This window comes from Salvelinus namaycush, chromosome 23, assembly GCF_016432855.1.
Source record: "Salvelinus namaycush isolate Seneca chromosome 23, SaNama_1.0, whole genome shotgun sequence".
Taxonomy (NCBI): domain Eukaryota; kingdom Metazoa; phylum Chordata; class Actinopteri; order Salmoniformes; family Salmonidae; genus Salvelinus; species Salvelinus namaycush.
Window position 1 is genome coordinate 42539902 of NC_052329.1, and position 23876 is coordinate 42563777.

The 23876-nt window shown below is 42.3% G+C and overlaps 1 protein-coding gene across 3 annotated transcripts in view; it reads left to right on the top strand.

Moving 5' to 3' along the window:
- Positions 1-23876, top strand: part of ece2b (endothelin converting enzyme 2b) — a 70200-nt gene that overhangs the window by 41574 nt on the left and 4750 nt on the right. For all 3 annotated transcript variants that reach the window (XM_038961656.1, XM_038961658.1, XM_038961657.1), the window contains 7 exons: positions 6535-6659; positions 8534-8680; positions 8970-9035; positions 10182-10370; positions 17891-18033; positions 21921-22035; positions 22450-22560. In XM_038961656.1, the coding sequence (XP_038817584.1) occupies positions 6535-6659; positions 8534-8680; positions 8970-9035; positions 10182-10370; positions 17891-18033; positions 21921-22035; positions 22450-22560 (896 nt within the window). The remainder of the gene's footprint in view (positions 1-6534; positions 6660-8533; positions 8681-8969; positions 9036-10181; positions 10371-17890; positions 18034-21920; positions 22036-22449; positions 22561-23876) is intronic.

The following is a 23876-nucleotide window of genomic DNA, read 5'->3' on the forward strand; positions in this document are numbered from 1 at the left end:
CGGTCATATAACATCCAAGATGGCGTAGCAGTCAGACGTCTTTTGTCTTCATCTTGTCCCGTATATACAGTATATCTTTATAATTTTATATATTGTTTCTTGGCATATATTTTTTCATATTTTTCTTAACCCCAACTTCAACATACTCTCCTGCAAATCGCCTCACCCAATGTGGTATGGATCTGCTATTTTCTTGACCTCAGAACCGCAAACCCCAACAGAAGCTAGCCAGCTAACTAACTACTAGCTAGTAGTAAGCTAGCCACTGCTAGCGGTCATCAGCTAACCTCTAGCCAGGACAACTCCTGTCTGTCTGTACAGCGAGTTTCAACCCAGAGCTTACCGGACTCCTTTTTCTCCATACCACCAAATTCCTACTGCAAGCTCTGAACCTCTTCACCTCGATCACCGTGGCTAGCTAGCTGCTATCCGATTGGCTTCTCCTGCTAATGTCCCTGTCCCGAAGCAAGCACCAATTAGCCTGGAGCTAGCCTATGCTACGCCCATCTCCCGGCTAGCTGAAGAGGACCATGTTCTGCCTGCGGCTATGGAACCCTGACCTGTTCACTGGACGTGCTACCTGTCCCAGACCTGTTGTTTTCAACTCTCTAGAGACAGCAGGAGCGGTAGAGATACTCTTAATGATCGGCTATGAAAAGCCAACTGACATTTACTCCTGAGGTGCTGACTTAATGCACCCTCGACAACTCCTGTGATTATTATTATTTGACCATGCTGGTCATTTATGAACATTTGAACATCTTGGCCATGTTCTATTATAATCTCCACCCGGCACAGCCAGAAGAGGACTGACCACCCCTCATAGCCTGGTTCCTCTCTAGGTTTCTTCCTAGGTTTTGGCCTTTCTAGGGAGTTTTTCCTAGCCACCGTGCTTCTACACCTGCATTGCTTGCTGTTTGGGGTTTTAGGCTGGGTTTCTGTACAGCACTTTGAGATATCAGCTGATGTAAGAAGGGCTATATAAATAAATTTGATTTGATTTGATTAGCCACTCCTTGAGATACAATACCTATTTTGCCAATTGGCCTGGACCCCTTGTATTGCCGATACGGAGCCCCGCCGATCCAACTTGTCTGAACTACCAACGTAATCCGCCCAAGTTTTTTTTCAACTGGCTCCTTCGTCGCGACATCCCCTGAATGCCCATCTGCTAGCCGCGGACCGCTAGCTATCTAGAGCATACCGGACTGTTGGCTGTAGTGGTCCATCAGTCAATTTCTTTGGCTACTATTCCTATTTTGCCAATTGGCCTGAACCCTTTTACTGCACGGATACCTGCTGATCCAGCACGACTGGTCTGCCGACGTAACCGCATGAGGGGGCTACAACAACAGACTTCTTCCGTCGCTCAACTGTATTCACATCCTACCATACCTTTGTTTGTACATTATGCATTGAATCTATTCTACTGCGCCCAGAAACCTGCTCCTTTTACTCTCTGTCCCGAACGTACTAGACGACCAGTTCTTTTTGCCTTTAGCCGTACCTTTATCCTACTCCTCCTCTGCTCCTCTGGTGATGTAGAGGTTAATCCAGGCCCTGCAGTGCCTAGCTCCACTCCCATTCCCCAGGCGCTCTCATTCGTTGACTTCTGTAACTGTAAAAGCCTTGGTTTCATGCATGTTAACATTAGAAGCCTCCTCCCTAAGTTTGTTTTATTCACTGCTTTAGCACACCTAGCTGTGTCTGAATCCTGGCTTAGGAAGGCCACCAAAACCCCTGAAATTATCATCCCTAACTATAACATTTTCTGACAAGATAGAACTGCCAAAGGGGCGAAAATGCAATCTATTGCAGAGATAGCCTGCAGAGTTCTGTCTTATTATCCAGGTCTGTGCCAAAACAATTTGAGCTTATACTTTTAAAAATCCTCCTTTCCAGAAACAAGTCTCTCACCGTTGCCGCTTGCTATAGACCACCTTCTGCCACCAGCTGTGCCCTGGACACCATATGTGAATTGATTGCCCCCCATCTATATTCAGAGCTCGTAATGTTAGGTGACCTAAACATGCTTAACACCCCAGCCATCCTACAATCTAAGCTTGATGCCCTCAATCTCACATAAATTATCAATGAACCTACCAGGTACAAACCCAAATCCGAAAACACAGGCACCCTCATAGATATCATCCTAACCAACCTGCCCTCCAAATACACCTCTGCTGTCTTCAACCAGGATCTCAGCGATCACTGCCTCATTGCTTGCGTCCGTAATGGGTCTGCGGTCAAACGACCACCCCTCATCACTGGCAAACGCTCCCTAAAACACTTCAGCGAGCAGGCCTTCCTAATCGACCTGGCCCGGGTATCCTGGAAGGGTATTGACCTCATTCCGTCAGTAGAAGATGCCTGGTTATTCTTTAAAAGTGCTTTGCTCACAATCTTAAATAAGCATGCCCCATTCAAAAGATTTTGAACCAGGAACAGATTTAGCCCGTGGTTCACTTCATACCTGACTGCCCTTGACCAGCACAAAAACATCCTGTGGCGTACTGCATTAGCATCAAATAGCCCCCTCGATATGCAACTTTTCAGGGAAGTTAGGAACCAATATACACAGGCAGTTAGGAAAGCAAAAACTAGCTTTTTCAAACAGAAATGTGCATCCTGCAGTACAAACTCCAAAAAGTTCTGGGACATTGTAAAGTCCATGGAGAATAATAGCACCTCCTCCCAGCTTCCCACTGCACTGAGGCTAGGAAACACTGTCACCACCGATAAATCCACAATAATTGAGAATTCAAAAAGCATTTCTCTATGGCTGGCCATGCTTTCCACCTGGCCACCCCTACTTTGGTCAACAGCCCTGCGCCCCCCACAGCAACTTGCCCAAACCTCCCCCATTTCTCCTTCACCCAAATCCAGACAGCTCATGTTCTGAATGAGCTGCAAAATCTGGACCCCTACAAATCAGCAGGGGTAGACAATCTGGACTCTCTCTTTCTAAAATGATCAGCCGAAATTGTTGCAACCCCTATTACTGGCTTGTTCAACCTCTCCTTCGTATCTTCTGAGATCCCCAAAGATTGGAAAGCTGCCGCAGTCATCCCCCTATTCAAAGGGGGAGACACTCTAGACCCAAACTGCTACAGACCTATATCTATCCTACCCTGCCTTTCTAAGGTCTTCGAAAGCCAAGTTAACAAACAGATCACCGACCATTTCGAATCCCACCATACCTTCTCCGCTATGCAATCTGGTTTCTGAGCTGGTCATGGGTGCACCTCAGCTATGCTCAAGGTCCTAAACGATATCATAACCGCCATCGATAAGAGACAATACTGTGCAGCTGTATTCATCGCCCTGGTCAAGGCTTTCGACTCTGTCAATCACCACATTCTTATTGACAGACTCAACAGCCTTGGTTTCTCAAATGACTGCCTTGCCTGGTTCACCAACTACTTCTCAGACAGAGTTTAGTGTGTCAAATCGGAGGGCCTGTTGTCCGGACCCCTGGCAGTTTCTATGGCGGTGCCACAGGGTTCAATTCTCGGGGCGACTCTTTTCTCTGTATACATCAATGATGTCGCTCTTGCTGCTGGTGATTCTCTGATCCACCTCTACGCAGACGACACCATTCTGTATACTTCTGGCCCTTCTTTGGACACTGTGTTAACTAACCTCCAGACAAGCTTCAATGCCATAAAACTCTCCTTCCGTGGCCTCCAACTGCTCTTAAATGTAAAACTAAATGCATGCTCTTCAACCGATCGCTGCCGACACCTGCCCGCCCGTCCAGCATCACTACTCTGGACGGTTCTGACTTAGAATATGTGAACAACTACAAATACCTAGGTGTCTGGTTAGACTGTAAACTCTCCTTCCAGACTCACATTAAGCATCTCCAATCCAAAATTATATCTAGAATCGGCTTCCTATTTCACAACAAAGCATCCTTCACTCATGCTGCCAAACTTACCCTCGTAAAACTGACTATCTTGCCGATCCTTGACTTCAGCGATGTCATTTACAAAAAGCCTCAAACACTCTACTCAGCAAATTGGATGCAGTCTATCACAGTGCCATCCGTTTTGTCACCAAAGCCCCATATACTACCCACCACTGCGACATGTATGCTGTCATTGGCTGACCCTCGCTTCACATTCGTCGCCAAACCCACTAACTCCAGGTCATCTATAAGTCTTTGCTAGGTAAAGCCCCGCCTTATCTCAGCTCACTGGTCACCATAGCAGCACCCACCCGTAGCACGCACTCCAGCAGGTATATTTCACTGGTCACCCCCCAAGCTAATTCCTCCTTTCTTTCCAGTTCTCTGTTGCCAATGACTGGAACGAATTGCAAAAATCATTGAAGCTGGAGACCCATATCTCCCTCACTAACTTTAAGTACCAGCTGTCAGAGCATGTACAGGTGCAGAGTTCACAGATCACTGCACCTGTACATAGCCCATCCAACTACATCATCCCCATACTGTTATTTATTTATTTTGCTCCTTTGCACCCCAGTAGCTCTACTTGCACATTCATCTTTTGCACATCTATCACTCCAGTGTTTAATTGCTAAATTGTAATTATTTCGCCACCATGGCCTATTTATTGCCTACCTCCCTTATCTTACCTCATTTGCACACACTGTATATAGACTTTTTCTCTATTTTGTTATTGACTGTATGTTTGTTTATTCCATGTGTAACTCTGTGTTGTTGTTTGTGTTGCATTGCTTTGCTTTATCTTGGCCAGGTCGCAGTTGTAAATGAGAACTTGTTCTCAACTAGCCTACCTGGTTAAATAAAGGTGAAATTAAATAAATAAATACAAATATTTCAGCAGTGTGTGCGTTGCCATGACAGTGGTGCTTCAGAGCGAATGACGATATGCGCTGTGGAGATGGAGACGAGCATGTGACTAAAAAAACTATCCTACCAAAACTATCCTGTCTTCGATCTCCTCCTCTCATTCTCTTAACACCTTTCCTCGTGTTTTTTACTCACTTGTTTCACATCTACATTTCCCCTGTTGGTAGCACTCTAAAGCTTTCTGCTTCAAACCCCTAACTTCCTGTGTCTCTCCCCCATCTTTCTCGTTCTCTCTACCTCTCCCTCTGCCTCTCTGTCTCGTTCCCTTTCCCTCTCTCTCTCTGACTCTCTCCCATCTCGCTCTTTCTCTCTCTCCCTCTATCTCTGTCTGTCTCTGTATCTCCATTTCCTTCTCTATGGATCTTCAGTGTTTATTTTTTCCATTGAAACAGATGAAGGCTGCACACTAAAAACAAATGGTTCTATATAGTGCCAAATAAGGGTCTTTGGCTTGTAACCATAGCAGATCCCTTTTTGTTGCTATGTGGAACCTTTTTTTTGTTGAAGGTTCTATAAATACCCATACTCATTAGGTTCTAAATGGTTTAATAGCCATATTATATTGTTACAATTCCATAGGTTTCATTATTATGTTTATTAACCAGTTGAATCAGGTGTGCTAGCTCTGGAACGGCTGGGGGTCCCTGAGGAGAGAATTGAGAGCTACTGACTTAGTCAACCTTTCGAAATTAACACAAGGCCATACGTGAGTCGTTCACAAGACACCATCACTGGCCATAGTCATATACTGTATGTATGTGTGTGTGTATGTGTGTGTCCCAACCGGCCCACAGCGGTCATGGTCCAATCCCCCAGCTCCTTAACTGTCAGAACAGTCAGCCATGGTTCAACAGCGGTTTAACTGTCCATGACGTCCTGTTATTTGCTTCAAACCTGTTCTCATCTCCTGTCATGGTAAATCACTTGCACTGTTACATTTTTTTTTTTTTTTTGATTTAATTAATTATTATTTAGTAACTGGTTCCACAGCCTTTTTCAGTTTACTTAACTTTTCGGTCATTGTTACCTGAACTCAGCATTCCAATCTTCTTGCTACGCCAGTATCACTGTGTCTATTACTTTTTTCACCTGCATTTCTACACTTTGCACTTCAAAGTAAGTCTCAGGTCTGTTAAAAGTACTCAAGAAAAACAATTGTATTTATCATAGTGATAAAGGAGTAACATTAAAACAGAACCCTAAAATAACTCAATCAAATCAATGATGAGAGACATGGTTACCGGCACAGACATGGTTGAATAGCAGGAAGATCAGATCAAATCCCAGATAAGGACATGTTGAATAATAATGACTCTATAAATGAGAATGCACAATGTCAGCATGTGTCAAATATGCATGTTGAAAACATTGTATTGTAAACGCACTGTGGTTGTCCCTATCAAATTTTTCTCAAAACCTACCTTTTCTCAAGTTGGATCTATGTTTGGGCCAACTAAACATTTTAAGTTCAGTTAACACTTTGACTGAAAAGTTGAACAAACTTAAGGCTGTGGAACCAGTTACTAAATAAATATTAGTTGAATCAACTAGATATTTTTTTTTACAGTGTATAATAGAAGGAAATGAGAGGTCTTGTCTCTGCCTCACACAATCACATTAGCCTCTGTTCTCCTCCTCCTCCTCCTCATCCATTTTTTCCTCTTATTCCCTCCCCCTCTTTTCCCCTCCTTCTTTAGAGAACGGCACGTTCAACTCCAGCAGCGACGCCGAGAAGAAGACCCAGTTCTACTACCTGTCCTGCCTCAACGAGCAGCACATCGAGGAGCTGGGAGCCACGCCTCTCATTGACCTCATTGCAAAGGTCAGCTTGATTTGCTCTCGGGGGGCCTGCTGGGTAGGCAGAGTTCGCCCTTCAGACACATGAAATGGTTCAAATTTGCTCTCTGGGCCTGGCAGAGTTCTACCTTCAGAGACATCAAATGGTTCAAAATGGGAGCACTTTGTCTTCCCGGCGTTAATGCTACTGAATCAAGTGCACCTACCGCCAACAGCGTGAAACAAATTTTAAAAAACAGGAATGCAAGGCTTTATTTATTTATTTTTAACAGAAATGTTTGGTGATCGACTAGGAATGCGTTAGAGATTGACCGGTTGGTGGCCACTGCTCTAGGCCTTGCCTACACCTATCCAGTGCTTTTCCATTTGTGGGGAGTAGTGAACAAGAGCACACTTCAGGAGGAAGGAGATATTATTGGGACACAACCAACCACGCACTCCATGTAGCCTTGAAGGTAGTAATGAGCGATGAACCAACATTTTAGTTCCGTTTTTTTCTGAATCCAATGCACCATTTCTCCAGAGAGAAATCAAGTCATTCATGAGATAAATCTAGTCAATAACTATTTTAGATGCTGGGCTGAAGGGAATTGTAGTTTTCAATAAGCAAATAGACGTGGTAATTAACTACTATGACTGCAGTTTTTTAGGCTCAGAGATGAATACACTTTTACACCAGCCACATTCTACGTTAGGTTAGATACACATAGACCGCATGAGAGAGGAATGTACACAACACAACAATTAGAGAGAGGGATAGATTATGCCTTATCTACTTTGAAGAACTAGTCAAAATGATTGTCAGACAGTTCTGCAGCTTGCTTAGGCAGACTAGCCTAGCTAAATAGGATGACTAAAGACATTACAGTATGGGGAGCACAGAGATAACATTGTCTGTCTGTTTGACTGCTACTGCCTGAGCAGAGGTGAGATGATGACTTTAAGGAAAGTGAAATAATAAAGTCATCAAATAAAACTAAGTAATATACACAACTGAAATCATTTTCTATTTTTTATTGATGATTGTCTACCCATTGTGTAGGTACCTGACAGAGACAATGGAATGTTTCATGTTTTGGCAATTGAATGTTCACTATTTTTGGCTTTGGAATTGTCGTTAAAAATCATGATTAAAAAAAGTAATAAAAATCAAAAACGTGATAAAAAAAATGTAAGAAAGGAATAGCAATAAATTCACTGTCTCCTTTGTAATCTGCCTTTTGATGAGAACTGAGGAGACAGAAGGGCCGGTCCATCACTTGTCTTATTTCTACCAGGTAGAAGGGAGATGGAAAATTGAAGAATACAAGTTGTAGAAATAGGACTGGGTGTGATTGATGTGTGTGATTGATGTGTGTGTGTGCATGCCTCCTTGCCTGCGTGTATGCTGTCAGCAGCAATCCATCCCATCCATCAATCCATGTCTGTTTGTCAGTTATGATTTGAAGAAATAGCTGGTCTGGACTTTTTCACTTTTCCAGTCTTGTGCTACTGCGTCATCATGTCCTTGTTCCAAACTCTGCTTAGGATGGGCCTTGAAAAATTCACACCCCATCCTGTTACTCAGATTCTGTGACAAGACGCCATTTATCTGACTATACGATTTTAATATGTGTGTGTGTGATTTGTCTTTAAATTGACAAAAGTGGTGCCATTAATCGGAAGAAAATGCTATACTATTCTGTAGAGATAAATCAAAATGCTCCGGGGTGACGTTTTTTCCCTAGGTATAGATCTAGGATCAACTTCCCTTCCCCAATCCTGACCTTAAGCATTAGTGGGGGAAAATGCAAAACTGACCCAAAAACAGCATCTAGGGGCAACTTCATCTTATAACAATAATAATAGATTTATCTCTGTCTGAGCTTGTCGTCCCTCTGTGTGTGTGTGTGTTTGTAGACAGGGGGCTGGAACATAACGGGGCCCTGGGAGAAGGACAACTTTATGGAGGTGCTGAAGACAGTGTCGGGCCCCTACCGTGCCCAGCCCTTCTTCACCATCGGAGTCAGTGTGGACCCCAAGAACTCCAACAGTAACGTCATCCAGGTCAGCTGCTCTGGCTCTGGCTCTTTTGAAATGAAAATACATGTACTAGCACACACACACACAGACACATTTAATCTTTTTTATACGGTGGTATGGTTCCCCTTTTGCTCTTTCCTGAGTCATAAACTAAACTGTCGGGATTCATTTGTTTTAGAAGGGACATATATGCACATCTAATATATTCTTTTGAATATATTGTCGAATATGATTGTGAATGGACTCTGCACACTGCAATTCATTCTCCCTTATGATTAGTGTGTTTGCTCACCTGTTGATACATTTCCGCCAGGTGGACCAATCGGGGCTCTTCCTCCCCTCGCGGGACTATTACCTGAACAAGACAGCCAATGAAAAGGTGAGTCAAGTTTGGTGGCTGGAAGGGGTGAGCTGGGTGCGGGCCAGCCAGCTGGGTGCGGGTCTTTTCCTACCTCTGGCTGTCAACATGAGGTACCGTAATAGATTAACATATATTAATGTCACAGGAGGCTGCTGAGGGGAGGACGGCTCATAATAACGGCTGGCGTGGCATAAATGGAATGGCATCAAACACATGGAAACCATGTGTTGGTTAACATTCCGTTGATTCCATTCCAGCCATTACTATGAGCCTGTCCTCCCCAATTAAGGTGCCACCAACCTCCTGTGATTACTGTAAAATACAACACCTTTATTATCCCAAGCGTTGGGAATTTAGTTTGGCATTTCAAGCTTCACATCATTAAAACACAAAATATCATGTCGTACTGTCTGCAGAAGATGGCGGCTTCCCCTCCTGCTGTATCTGCACAGGCTTCCGTGGCGGGTGTAGCTCGCATCATCCGTTATCTGTTTATCTAAATGTTGACGTGTATATATTGTTGTTCCATTCTACTTTCCCCTCCACATAGCCTGTCACAAATCGCTCTGAAACATACCAGGTATATTTTACCATAACTAGCTGAGAGAATAGTAGTGGTCACTTTACAACGAACTAGGAAGACTGAAACCTTCCACAGAAATAAAGCCAGCAGCAGGTGTTTCATTTTGATAGCTCTCATTCTATTGTGACTGTACCACACCAGAGTAGAGCCAACTTTGACTAACCAATGGTGTTTCACTGGGAAAAACTCTGGGCCCTAGTTATAGTCACTGTAGCCAGAGTTTTTTCTGGTCAGGTGGTTAAGAAAAACTCCTGGCCCTACTCTAGTCTGCAGCATTACCCAGGGGTGGCCAACCCTCCTCTTGGAGACTAGATGTGCAGTCTTTTGTTCCAGACCTACTATGACACTTGTGATTCAGCTAATCAAGGTCCTAAGGCAGCAGCTGATTAGAATCATGTGTGTTATCACTAATTAGAGCAGGGCTAGAACAAAATCCAGGTGAAGGGTTTGCAATAGAAAACAAAAATGTATCATTGAACAAGTTCAGATGGTACCTACCCGTTTTACTCTGTTTCGGACCGTTGTCTTACATTTGGTGGTGACTGAACACGACCCTGAGCTTATCCTGTATCCATTCCCAGGTGTTGAAGGCGTACCTGGAATACATGGTGGAGCTGAGCCTGCTGTTGGGTGGGGATAAGAACTCCACACAAAGCCAGATGCAGCAGATCCTGGACTTTGAAACGGCGCTCGCCAACATTACAGTACCGCAGGACGAACGTCGAGATGAGGAGAAGATCTACCACAAGATCACCATCGCCGAGCTGCAGGTGCGTCTGTCGGGTGGGGGTTACGAAGAGAGAGAGCATGTGGGCTTCCATGTGCAAGCAGTTGCTTGGACGTGAGTATGTATGAGAGAGAGAAAGGGCAAGAGAGGTACATACAGTATGTGAGGTGGATTTTATGTGGATTTTTTGTGAGGCTTTAAAGCCTCTCGGAGTTGACTCTTATTCAATTACAGTCTGTTCCCACTTTTTCTCCTGCCTCCATTAGTGTCAAAACATGCATGGCTTTTTCTCGCTGCCTCTCCCACACCAACTCACCACTACCATCTGAAACCCTGAGCCTCTTCACACCTTTGTCTGTGTTTTATCCCTCCTCTGAGGACTATTCTACTCTGCATCTCCTGCTGTCCTCTTTTTTGTTTGAATGTTCCCCTGGTTGCCACGGTGACTGTTGCTAAGCCCTTCTATCTCCACGGCAGCAGCAGAACTCGTGAGAGAGATCGTGAAGGGAATGCAAGTGGTTGGAGGACATCGAGGAGCCTTTTGTCAACAAACAGAGATGGTTCTCTGTTTCATAGGAATTGAATGTCAGCATTTGTAGGATGGATTGAATCCGTGAAATAGGTGGTAATGGGTAGATTGTGTATACCACCGACCAACTGAATGTAATTAATCTACAAAATCAGTCTGTTAACCTTAAGCCTGCAAAAACAGTCGCGTTGATGAGGCATGACTTTGAATGGCAATGCCATAGATAATTTGTTCTGTTTCTAATTTTTCTAAACACTAGATTATTACATTAAAACTCTAGGGTCCTGTTCATTACGCACCAAACAGAAGCAAATGGTTTGAAACAGGGAAGGACTAGCTGTCGTTGTCTGTCGCAAAATGTTTTCTGTGCTGAACATGACCCTGTTCCCAATGACCCCTTAAAAATGGGGAGTAAGCGATCGATGAGCAAAGCTTTTAATGATGACACGACAGGCCCCTAACATTTTCTACTACAACTCTGGAATACATAGGCATCCCGTAAAGGAATGGGAGCTACTCTGATCCTACCCTTACTAGTGTTGCACGTTACACCGAAACGTCAGTACTTGAAAAACATGTTCAGTACTAGAAAAACATGTTCAGTACTAGAGTTTTCAAATGTGTCTTACGTTTGAAAATCAACAAAATGTATAGAACTTATGAGAAACTTGGGCAAATATATTCATCATAAGACATTAATAGAATGCATCAGTCAATTGTATTCCCTGCAACTTTCTGAAGAGGCAACCGTACTGGAATCCCTGTCTGTGTGTGTGCGGTGCGCATGTCTATCACTTTGTGTAGCCATTAGCGATGATAATGATAACCATCTTCAGGCTTTCCCAAAAACTTTGTTAATTACAAAGTAGTCTAAGCCTTCCTGGCAGAATCATGATTATTTGTATCAATCCAGTGGCCACGTGATGTGGGAACTCCATCACATGTGCGCTAAACATTTTACATTTGAGTAGACACTCTTATCCAGAGCTATCTTACAGTACTGAGTGCATACTTTTTCATACTGTTCCCCCGTGGGAATCAAATCCACAACCCTGGCATTGTAAGTGTCATGCGCTACAAACTGAGCTACACGGGACTATAAACACAGACAACCGAACAATGGAGTTAAGTGATCGCACACTTGAATTAAACGGTAACTACATTCAAGTCTAAATTTCTTCGATTTTTCCCAGACTTCAAAAGTGGACCCTAATGCAGCCAATTTTATCTCCATGTCAAATAATTTCTGGGTAACAATTAAAGTGGAACTGACAGCTTTTTAACTACTTTGCAGATATGAAACCAACAGACAATCCTTTCAGTCAAAAATATAAAATTCCCAGTTTATGCTTAAAAACCAACTTTTATAAGACGTTTTAAAAAATAGTTTCTATTTGACTCAAAATTCCACGAAGTACAGTAAGACATTGTTGGCAGAATAGATGGATGCAGTTCAATGCATGATTAATATAATTCACCAATACATTTCTTGGTAGTCCAAAAAAATACTGCTATCAGGTTCTAAATCACAGCTGGCCTGGTACATCGTTTGCTGCCGCCACCCATTCGGGATGCACTGTTTCAATGACACAATATTTTGAACAAAATGGACGACAAAGGCTGGGAATGTCAATACAGTCAAACTAGCAAGGGCAATGATCACAAGTCAGTCATAACGTGACTAATAGGATAGCGCACGTGTCAAACACAAGGCCCGCGGGCCGAATAGGACACACAAGCGAGTATCGATGAGTCATCTACTATATGAAATTACAGCCTGATGAGCTCGCATAGGTGAATTCAACTTCAATTGCCCTGCTTTCAAGTGTCCCATATACAACACGCAGCGGTGCTACTAAAATGTTGCAGTCTGGCTTCGGTTTTTAAAGCTTGATAATGAATAACCAAAAAACTAAACAAATGCAAAGGAGAAACATGTAGGCCTATTACAGCAACATTTGAGCAGTAGCCTAGGCTGGCTACTCAACCACAATAGCTACATTTTGAGTTTATCATACTTTCAACTGCACCGGTGATCCAGTGTAATTTAAAAAATATATGTTTTAAGTTTAAATGTTACAACAACCTATAGCTATGTTGTTGATATTAAATATTTTTCAGCATACTGCAAGCATAGCAGCAAAGGCTGGACAAATATTGTTTATATTTTGTTTTAATATGTTAAAATGCTATATACAGCATCCTATGTATATAAGTGGACATTATAAAGGGACATATTTTTTCTAATAAAACCATGGCTAGTTTGGGTCGCCCCAACAGCAAATTTGCTGTTTTTTTTAATATGGCCCGTTTGCTGATTGAGTTTGACACCCCTGGGCTAGCGTATCTATTTATTTAGATGGGAGAATGTCATGTCATTGGAGGAGTGGGTGAGTGACTGACTTTTTCCATTCATATTGTTTTTCGGTGGCTACAGATAGAGAGGTGGGTGTCATTTGCTTAGCTAGCAAGAAATGTGAATCACTTTGCTAGCTATGCTGAACTTGAACGACTGTTGTCCACAGTTAGCATATCTCTTAGTTGTCAATCAAATGCATTTGGCATTGAGCAGGAGGGCAAGTGCCCATTCAGTTGTCAAAACGTGGGTTGGGACAAGCCTGTATTGGCAGGCGAGCTGCAGAAGGATGAGCAGGCTACTATTCCCCATTGTTTCAGTGCAATATTGACAGCCAACTAGTTTTAAAAAGTTTGAGAGGGTTTATCTAATGTTCCCTTTTTAGATGTTAGCTTATCTCTCTCTGACTAACATTAGTTGTTGATCTTGTTGTTGTTGATGTGCATAGCCTACCTTTTCATAGTTGTTTGATCAGTAGACCTGTGAAGTTACCAAATGTAAGAGAACTCCAGTGGTATTTACATATTTGCAGAAATCCATTGTGTATTTTGTGGCTTTTGGCGAATGCGATCTAAAGTTGCGCTGTTGCTTCTGCCTGTAAACACACAGTCCAGTTCAAAGTGAACGACGGCAGGCCCGTGTAACAAATGGCTTATTTGCATATGGCCTACTGTAGCTCTGATTGGCTACGCCGCACCGCTCTGTGTAGACTCGGGTCCTGGACAAGACAGATGTTTTATCTACTGCAGTGTCTATCAATTGTCTAAACGCACGGCCGCTTTCCCACTCTATATTGCTGTAGAATTTTCACAAATGCCTTACAAACATTCTATGAATTTATGAAAACGTGAAAAGGACCATATCTAAGTGGTTGCTTGTCAGAAAATGTAAAGCAAAAAAGTGTCATATTCTTCCTGGGGGTGTATATGAACAGATTTAAATAAGATTTTGCTAAAATGTTGCTAAAACAATGTCAGTTCCACTTTAAGTACCTTACTGTCATTGTTTTCAATTAAAAGTTCAAAAAGAAACAACTTCTTAGCAAGAGCAATTTTTCAAGCAAGAATTTAGCTAGGACTGTCTGAGAGTGGTCTGAAAAAAACTGAAAGCTAGCTGGTATTGGCAGAGGTTTGGAACTCTTTATTGGTCTATGTCACCAGGCATCCCAAAACTCCATCTTTTCAAACAGCTCTTACACTAAAAGGGCATTATCATAATTTTCAGAGTATTATTCCAACCTCATAGTGTGTAAATGTATATAAAACACAGGGAAATCACGTTTTTGTCTGCACTAGGCCTAAAAATCAGTCATTCTCTCCACTTTCTTTTTTTGCCGTGGCACGAGTATTAGGGCTGTGGCGATCATGAAAATGTGTCAGCTGGTAAATTACATGCAAATAACTGCCGGTCTCATGGTCATGCTGAATTAACAAACATGTTTAGTATCTCCAGGCTTCCACTCGTACCCTACAAGCCACTGATGCAGACCTTTTGGAACATCTACATTTTAAAAAGTCTAATAAATCAATTTAATATAGCCTACACCATCACAATAAATCCATGATTTATTTTAGGCAGGTCTAAAGAAATATTATATGAAGAAAATGTAGCCTATTTCAGAAGAACAGAATAGTATATTCTGAGTCATTATGTTCAGGCCCTGATTATCAACGTTTCAGGTAAGACCCAAATGCAAACTGTAACAATGTTTATTACAGCAACAGAGGCAGGCAAACGACAGGTCAAGGCAGGCAGGGGTCGATAATGCAGAGTAGTGGGACACAGGATGGCAGGCAGGAACGTACAGGATGGCAGGCAGGCTCAGGGCAGGCAGAAAAGGTAAAAACCGGGAAAACCAGGAACAATCAAGAGACAGGAACAGAGGGAAAAACGCTGGTAGGCTTGACGAAACAAAACAAACTGGCAACGGACAACACAGGTATAAATACACAGGGGATAATAGGGAAGATGGGCAACACCTGGAGGGGGTGGAGACAATCACAAAGACAGGTGAAACAGATCAGGGTGTGACACTGATCTGGCTATGTCATATGCCTGTGGGCTCTAATAGTTCATTTAGCAGACAAGATTTGCTTATAATTCGCGTGGCATTATTTATAGTACGAAGAGTACAATTGAACATGGCTGAATAAAATGGAAAGGATATTTTCCCCAAACGATTTCCGAGGTAGTGCGCACAATGTAGCTATTCAGTGTTGAGTGGTTAACAAAGTGATAACAGGTCCTCCTATATGGTCAATTTAGAGTTATTTATGCAACTTTAGTTGTGATGCAAACCTTAGGCTATATTTTTTGATATCTAATACATTCTAAGCCTGCATGATGCAACTCTAATGATGATTTGAAAAAAGTTTAATGAAAGGAGCTCTGCTCTGGTTCTTGTGTAGGTTGCACACAATTCATCAGTCTCTCATTCACAATTTGACAAGTGCTTGATAACGTTCTCACCCATCTAACTATTCTCAATTTAATCTGGTCTTTACATAGAGCCTACTAATATACACTACATGGCCAAAAGTATGTGGATACCTGCTTGTCAAACATCTCATTCCAAAATCATGTGCATTAATATGTACTTGGTCCTCCCTTTACTGCTATAAAAGCCTCCACTCTTCTGGGAAGGCTTTAAACTAGATGTTGCAACCTTGCTGTGGGGATCTGCTTCCATTCAGCCACAAAAGCATTGGTGAGTTGGGCACTGATGGTGGGCGATTAGGCCGGGCTCGCAGTCGGCGTTCCAATTCATCCCAAAGGTGTTGGATGGGGTTGAGATCAGGGTACTGTGCAGGCCAGTCAAGTTCTTCCACAATGATCTTGACAAACCATTTATGTATGGACCTCTCTTTGTGTGTGGTGGCATTGTCATGCTGAATCAGGAAAGGGCCTTCCCCAAACTGTTGCCACAAAGTTGGAAGCACAGAATCGTCTAGAATGTCATTGTATGCTGTAGCGTTAAGATTTCCCTTCACTGGAACTAAGGGGCCTAGCCCGAACCATGAAAAACAGCCCCAGACCATTATTCCTCCTCTACCAAACTTTACAGTTGGCACTATGCATTGAGCAGGTAGCATTCTCCTGCCATCCGCCAAACCCAGATTCGTCCGTCGGGATGCCAGATGGTGAAGCGTGATTCATCACTCCATAGAACACGTTTTCATTGCTCCAGAGTCCAATGGCGGCGAGCTTTACACCACTCCACCTGACGCTTGGCATTGCACATGGTGATCTTAGGCTAGGCGTGCTTTTAAATTAGGAACGTTGAGAAATAAATATAGTAGGCCTAGCCTATAGAAGCTGATGGCATCTTCTTTTTAATAGATGCCATCAAACTGTTTTATCACGAAATTGCATAGAAACGCTGTCACCATGGGTTTATAAGAACACATTTCATTCCATGCATCAACCAGCTATGAGAAGCTGGCTCTCGCTGCGCAAAAGGTGATCCTATTCTACTCAAACCTTGCCATGGCTCTCATGAAGTGTTTGATTTCATTTTCGAGTCCATTTGCATTGATGTCATAGTGATTTAAAGGGACAATAGAGCACTGAGTACCAGGCCACAAGCGACTGGCCGTTAGCAAGTTTGGTAGGCCACTAATGAACATCAGCAGCATCAGAGCGCAGTTTTGGAGACGCTTAGTTACGGTCACGTGGAATTTGACTGCGGTCATGACTCATGACTGCCGGTGTGGCGTTAATATATCGGTCTCAGAGTCAAAATTCTGGTATCGTGACAACCCTAATCTTTAAACATGTTACAATGCACCGTAAGGATTGTCAGGAAAAAACAGGTAGTCCTACTGTATGTACTGTACTAACTGTCGCAGTCTCTTTGGTTTGCATTAAAGACCAAACATTTAAACAGCCCAGAACATGTTTTTATGCCATCATCTCTCTACCTCCCTGCTCTGGATTAAGGCAGCGGGATGAGTGTCTGGGGCTGAGGGCTGATGGTTTTACTGTAATACCCCTACAGACCCTCCAGGATAAGGGCAACTTTAATTGAGTCTGACACCTGGAACGCAAATATATGAGGGCTCCTCTTACTGTTTTGTCTCTCTCTCTCTCTGTCTGTCTAAATATGATAGATCATTTGGTCCAGTTTGAAGGGGTAGTTTACAAATCAAAGGTTGCGTTCAGATTCTCTACCCTTCTCCAGACGTGTGCACTTGTTTACTCCCATTAATGCATTGGATTGGAGCAATCATGGCTGAAGGGAATTTCCAACATATTCCTTACACCAGTCCATTCCTTTTAAATCCAAGACGGGGAGTCTATGAGTGCAAATCTCGGAAGAAGGGAATAGAATCGTAATGTAGCCTAAATCACACAAAAAATCTGCGTTTGTCAGACTGTTTCTATCGTGAAATACAGTCGAATGATCTTGCGTGGGTGGTATAGTGGTTAGTCCACCATCTATATGGAGGGAATTCCCACTGCTTAAAAAAACAAAACAAGTTGATCTGTTGTGTGGATTCACCAATATGTCTCATGAATCGGATAGATAGATACAATTTTGTATGTGAAAAGATGAAGTTATGTGGGACATGGACTCCTTTCAACATGAGGCAACTTGAGTTCTGAAAATGTCTAAACTTTGTTTTTGTGTTGAACTGTCTTTTTCACAAGGGTGACCTCTAACCTCTCTCGCCCTCAGCTGCTGGCTCCAGCGGTGGACTGGCTGGACTACCTGTCCTCGGCCCTGTCCCCTCTGGACCTGAACGATACAGAGCCAGTGGTGCTATATGCCAAGGAGTACTTGCAACAGGTGTCTGACCTGATTAACAAGACCGAGCGCAGGTAAGGACCTGGATGGAACTCAACCTGGTCGTCCTTATCCCCCGACAGCCAAAGATCAGGTCACATGGTCAGGAAATACTCCAGGCCCCATCCGTAATACATTATGTCATAGCTGAATGGTCTGCCATGCACCGTGTTAAGGGCCAGAGGTTTTTCCTGACCGCATAATCTGACGAGAACTCCTGCTCTATCAGTTTTTTGTCTTGTCCTGGAGGCAGAACTGAGCGATTTCCGCTACACAAGGTTAGGTTTAAAATCAGATTTTAGTGACCAAGATTTATGACTTGATTTTCTGATTGTCAACTGGTTTTCTGATAGACAAGACATAATATAACCAGATTACAACTAAGTGGTTTCTTTTACAACCAGGTAAATAGGTATTTTTCATGACAAGATCAAGACGTCATGGGAAATGTAATTTTTTATTGCTATCTGGTCAAATATTCACATCACAAGCAGATAAAGACATATTTTCCCAGTTGCTAAAAGTTGTTAACTACCGTTACGGTAACACTTTCTATGAAGCCAGTATGCATAATGCATTATACAGCATTATAATACACCATGATAAAAGAATAATGCAGTATTAGCATAGTTAGACACACTTATAATGTAACAGTGCTTCATAACTGCAGGTCACTTTTTCCTCAAGGATCATACAGCATTATAATGACCATCAGTGTGATGCATTTCTGACGTTTTTGTTTCTCTCAACCAGTGGCATATGGGTTTTTTAGGTGAGCGCTGATGCCGCCCTGTGATAAGCAGTGCCCACTTTGTCAAAGGCCGTGGAGCAAAATATTTTGATTGTCCATTCCCAGTGGGCCTCTCCAGGGTGGTGTTGGAGAGACTCATCGATGCGGTGCTCCACCAACGTTCCTTCAAAAAAATTATCTAACATTAATCATGTCACAAATATATGATATGGTAGAAAAAGTATGTGGCCTTTTCTGTAGCCTACAGGCTGGAGATAAAATGTATGACAATGTAATGAGACGGACATTTTTTACATCACGCAGGTTTCCCCGATCAAATAACCTAACCTAAATGACGCTCAATCAAATAAGAAATGTGCTGTTTGTTATAACATGACAAAAATCACAGAAAATCACAGAAATCACGTAGAGCTCCGAAACCCGCCTTAACGGATTCATCTGAACACGCCGCAACTGGATCTAACTTTTAGGAAAAAGAAGAAAAAAATCTTTGACCATCACCAATTGTACATTGTACAATTTCTTGTAAATTACGATAGATAAATGGCTGGTTCTTTTTTTCCTGACACCGTAGGTTCATGTATGCTCTATTTTCGTTTTTGACCTTTAATCCCAGAAAAATGGCCTTAACTCAAAAAGCGTTGAGACCGCGAAGCCCAGTTACAAGATGGCAAACAGCCCATTAGGCCAAACCTGTGCTCACCAAGTTTCGTCTTCGAAGTCTTTTTCATTTAGGAGAAATGGCCATGTCATTTTGGTGATGTTTTGTACATTTGCAATAAGCAGCCATTCGCCATTTGGTGTAATCTTCAGGAACAGCGGAAAAATGACAAATTTGAAAATTGTATAAAACGGAAACCAAATGTTAGAGAAAATGTATTTGATGACTTCCCGGAAGATCTGGCCGTGGGGCACGGCCTGAGTCCGTCGGCGTATTTTAAAATCATTTGCGGACGTCTAGTAAGGGACCGTACATTTGCAATATGGAGATCCTCATCCATCATACAGCAAATTCTGTTTGCGTCCCTTATGTAGGTGATGGGACAAGACTGTAACTACCAATTTGGTTACCACGAAATTGGGGAGAAAAATGGGTAAAAAAAAATATATTATGATATAGTAATAATGTGCTGCTCGTTGACATAAACATTATAAATGCCTTACATTGATGGTCATTATACTGCTGTATGATTCTTGAGGAAAAAGTGACCAGCAATTATGAAGCACTATGCTGCTGTACGTTGTAAGTGGTTATGATTATACTATTGGTATATAGAAATATGAGTCTTTATGTGTGTCTACTGTATAACTAAATACTGCTTTAGTACTCTATCATCATCATTATGAGTACATGTACAGTTGAAGTCGGAATTTACATACACCTCAGCCAAATACATTTAAACTAAATTTTTCACAATTCCTGACATTTAATCCGAGTAAAAATTCCCTGACATAGGTCAGTTAGGATCACCACTTTATTTTTGGAATGTGAAATGTCAGAATAATAGTAGAGAATGATTTATTTCAGCATTTATTTATTTCATCACATTCCCAGTGGGTCAGAAGTTTACATACACTCAATTTGTATTTAGTAGCATTGCCTTTAAATTATTTAAATTGGGTTAAACATTTCGGGTAGCCTTCCCCAAGCTTCCCACTATAAGTTGGGGGAATTTTGGCCCATTCCTCCTGACAGAGCTGGTGTAACTGAGTCAGGTTTGTAGGCCTTGCTCGCACATGCTTTTTCAGTTCTGCCCACACATTTTCTATAGGATTGAGGTCAGGGCTTTGTGATGGCCACTCCAATACCTTGACTTTGTTGTCCTTAAGCCATTTTGCCAAAACTTTGGAAGTATGCTTGGGGTCATTGTCCATTTGGAAGACCCATTTGCAACCAAGCTTTAACTTCCTGACTGATGTTGCTTCAATATATCCGCATAATTTTTCTTCCTCAAAATGATGCCATCTATTTTGTGAAGTGCACCAGTCCCTCCTGCAGCAAAGCACCCCCACAACATGATGTTGCCACCCCCATGCTTCACGGTTGGGGTGTGTTTCTTCGGCTTGCAAGCCTCCCCCTTTTTCCTCCAAACATAATGATGGGCATTATGGCCAAACCGTTCTATTTTTGTTTCATCAGACCAGAGGACATTTCTCCAAAAAGTACGATCTTTGTCCACATGCGTAGTCTGGCTTTTTTTATGGCGGTTTTGGAGCAGTGGCTTCTTCCTTGATGAGCGGCCTTTCAGATTATGTCGATATAGGACTCGTTTTACTGTGGATATAGATACTTTTGTACCTGTTTCCTCCAGCATCTTCACAAGGTCGTTTGCTGTTCTGCGATTGATTTGCACTTTTCGCACCAAAGTACATTCATCTCTAGGAGACAGAACGCGTCTCCTTCCTGAGCGGTATGATAGCTGCGTGGTCCCATGGTGTTTATACTTGCGTACTATTGTTTGTACAGATGAACGTGGTACCTTCAGGCGTTTGGAAATTGCTCCCAAGGATGAACCAGACTTGTCTACAATTCTTTTTCTAAGGTCTTGGCTGATTTCTTTTGATTTTCCCAAGATGTCAAGCAAAGAGGCACTGAGTTTGAATGTAGGCCTTGAAATACATCCACAGGTACACCTCCAATTGACTCAAATTATGTCAATTAGCCTATCAGAAGCTTCTAAAGCCATGACATCATTTTCTGGAATTTTCCAAGCTGTTTAAAGGCACAGTCAACTTAGTGTATGTAAACTTCTGACCCACTGGAATTGTGATACAGTGAAATAATCTGTCTGTGAACAATTGTTGGAAAAATGACTTGTGTCATGCACAAAGTAGATGTCCTAACCAACTTGCCAAAACTGTAGTTTGTTAACAAGAAATTTGTGGAGTGGTTGAAAAGTGTAAGTGTATGTAAACTTCCGACTTCAACTGTATATTGCTGTATAGTGCATTTTGCATATGGTCTTCATAAAGTTTTACCAAAATTCCTTATACAATCAATATCTGACCTGACCATAATCTCATGAAATACGTCATAATGACGTCCCTGCGACCAGTTCTGCCCATGAGGAAACCCCAACCATTGACTGTCTTTGTAGTTTCTTTGCTTATCCTCGTCATCCTTGTCGTCCTCATGTTTCCTCTTCCTCCCCGTCTCTCCTCGTCTCTCAGCCTGCTCAACAACTACATGATCTGGAACCTGGTGCAGAAGGGAGCGTCCAGTCTGGACCGGCGCTTTGAGAACGCCCAGGACAAGCTGCTAGAGAGCCTGTATGGAACCAAGAAGGTGTGTTTTTAGTCTGAGTTCTAAACGGCACCCTATTCCCTACGTATTGCACTACTTTTGACTGGGGCCCACAGGGCTCTGGTTAAAATTAGTGCACTAGGGAATAGGGTGTCATTTGGGACACAGGCATATTCTTACTTATGTCATTAATTAGCCCTGATTAAGGAAATACCTTGTTAGGGCTGGTTTCAATGGAACCAAGGGCTATATATTTCAATGGATATTCTCTGTTGAGCATGCTTTTAGTCTAGGACTAGGCTTGATCGGAGTCAGGTGATTTTTATGTGAGACCGTGAGTGCTCATAACAAGCAATGTGTGCTACCTCAGCACACTTACAGTACACACACTTTTCACAACCAAAAATATAAACAGCTGGTGAGACTTATCTCGGTTGTGTGTGTGTGTTCGCTCAGTCCTGCACACCTCGATGGCAGACCTGCATTGGGAACACAGATGACACGCTCGGCTTTGCCCTGGGTGCACTCTTTGTCAAAGCAACGTTTGATAAACACAGCAAAGAGATTGTGAGTATGATTGGCGCACAACTGCATTTACATCTTTTCAAGTCTCAGTAGTGTTTTACCATGGTGAACAATACATGACTGTCCCCTAGTGGTTACCATGTGTAGGCCTAATGAAAGGTCATCATAAGAGGATCCTATTTGCTAAGATATTATTGTAACTTTCATTAATAAGATATTTTAAATGCTTATAAATGTTTATGAAGACCTACAATGTATTCGGGAAGTATTCAAACCCCTTGACTTTTTCCCCATTTTGTTACGTTACAGCCTTATTCTAAAATAAAAAATGTAATTTAATCTTCCTCATCAATCTACACACAATACCCCATAATTACAAAGAGAAAACAGGTTTTTAGAAATGTTAGCAAATTTATTAAAAAATGAAAAACAGATAGCTTATTTAAATAAGTATTCCGACCCTTTGCTATGAGACTCGAAATTGAGCTCAGGTGCATCCTGTTTCCATTGATCATCCTTGAGATGTTTATACAACTTGATTGAAGTCCACCTGTGGAAAATTCAATTGATTTCACATGATTTGGAAAGGCACACACCTGTCTATATAAGGTCCAACAGTTGACAGTGCAAAGCAGAGCAAAAAACAAGTCAAAGAAATTGTCTGTAGACCTCCGAAACAGGATTGTGTCAAGGCACAGATCTGGGGAGGGGTACCAAGACATTTCTTCAGCACTGAAGGTCCCCAAGAACACAGTGGCTTCCATCATTCTTAAATTGAAGAAGTTTGGAACCACCAAGTCTCAAGCCACTCCTCAGTAAAAGGCACATGACAGCTCGCTTAAAGTTTTCTGCCAAAAGGCACCTAAAGGACTCTCAAACCATGAGAAATTAGATTCTCTGGTCTGATGAAACCAAGATTGAACTCTTTGTCCTGAATGCCAAGCGTCACGTCTGGAGGAAACCTTACACCATCCCTACGGTGAAGCATGGTGGTGGCAGCATCATGCTGTGGGGATGTTTTTCAGTGGCAGGGACAGGGAGACTAGTCAGGATCGAGGGAAAGATGAACTGCGCAAAGTACAGAGAAATTCTTGATGAAAACCTGCTCCAGAGCACTCAGAACTTCAGACTGGTGTGAAGGTTCACCTTCCAACAGGACTTCGGTGGCTTCAGGACAAGTCTCTGAATGTCCTTGAGTGGCCCAGCCAGAGAAAGTCAAGGGGTCTGAATGCTTTCCGAATGCACTGTATAAATGTTCTGTATAAATGCTTATGAATTGTAAAGCTTATAATGTTATATTTACTTTCAATTATTATAAATGATTGCAATTAATGAAATACTCATTTAGTAATAGTTCC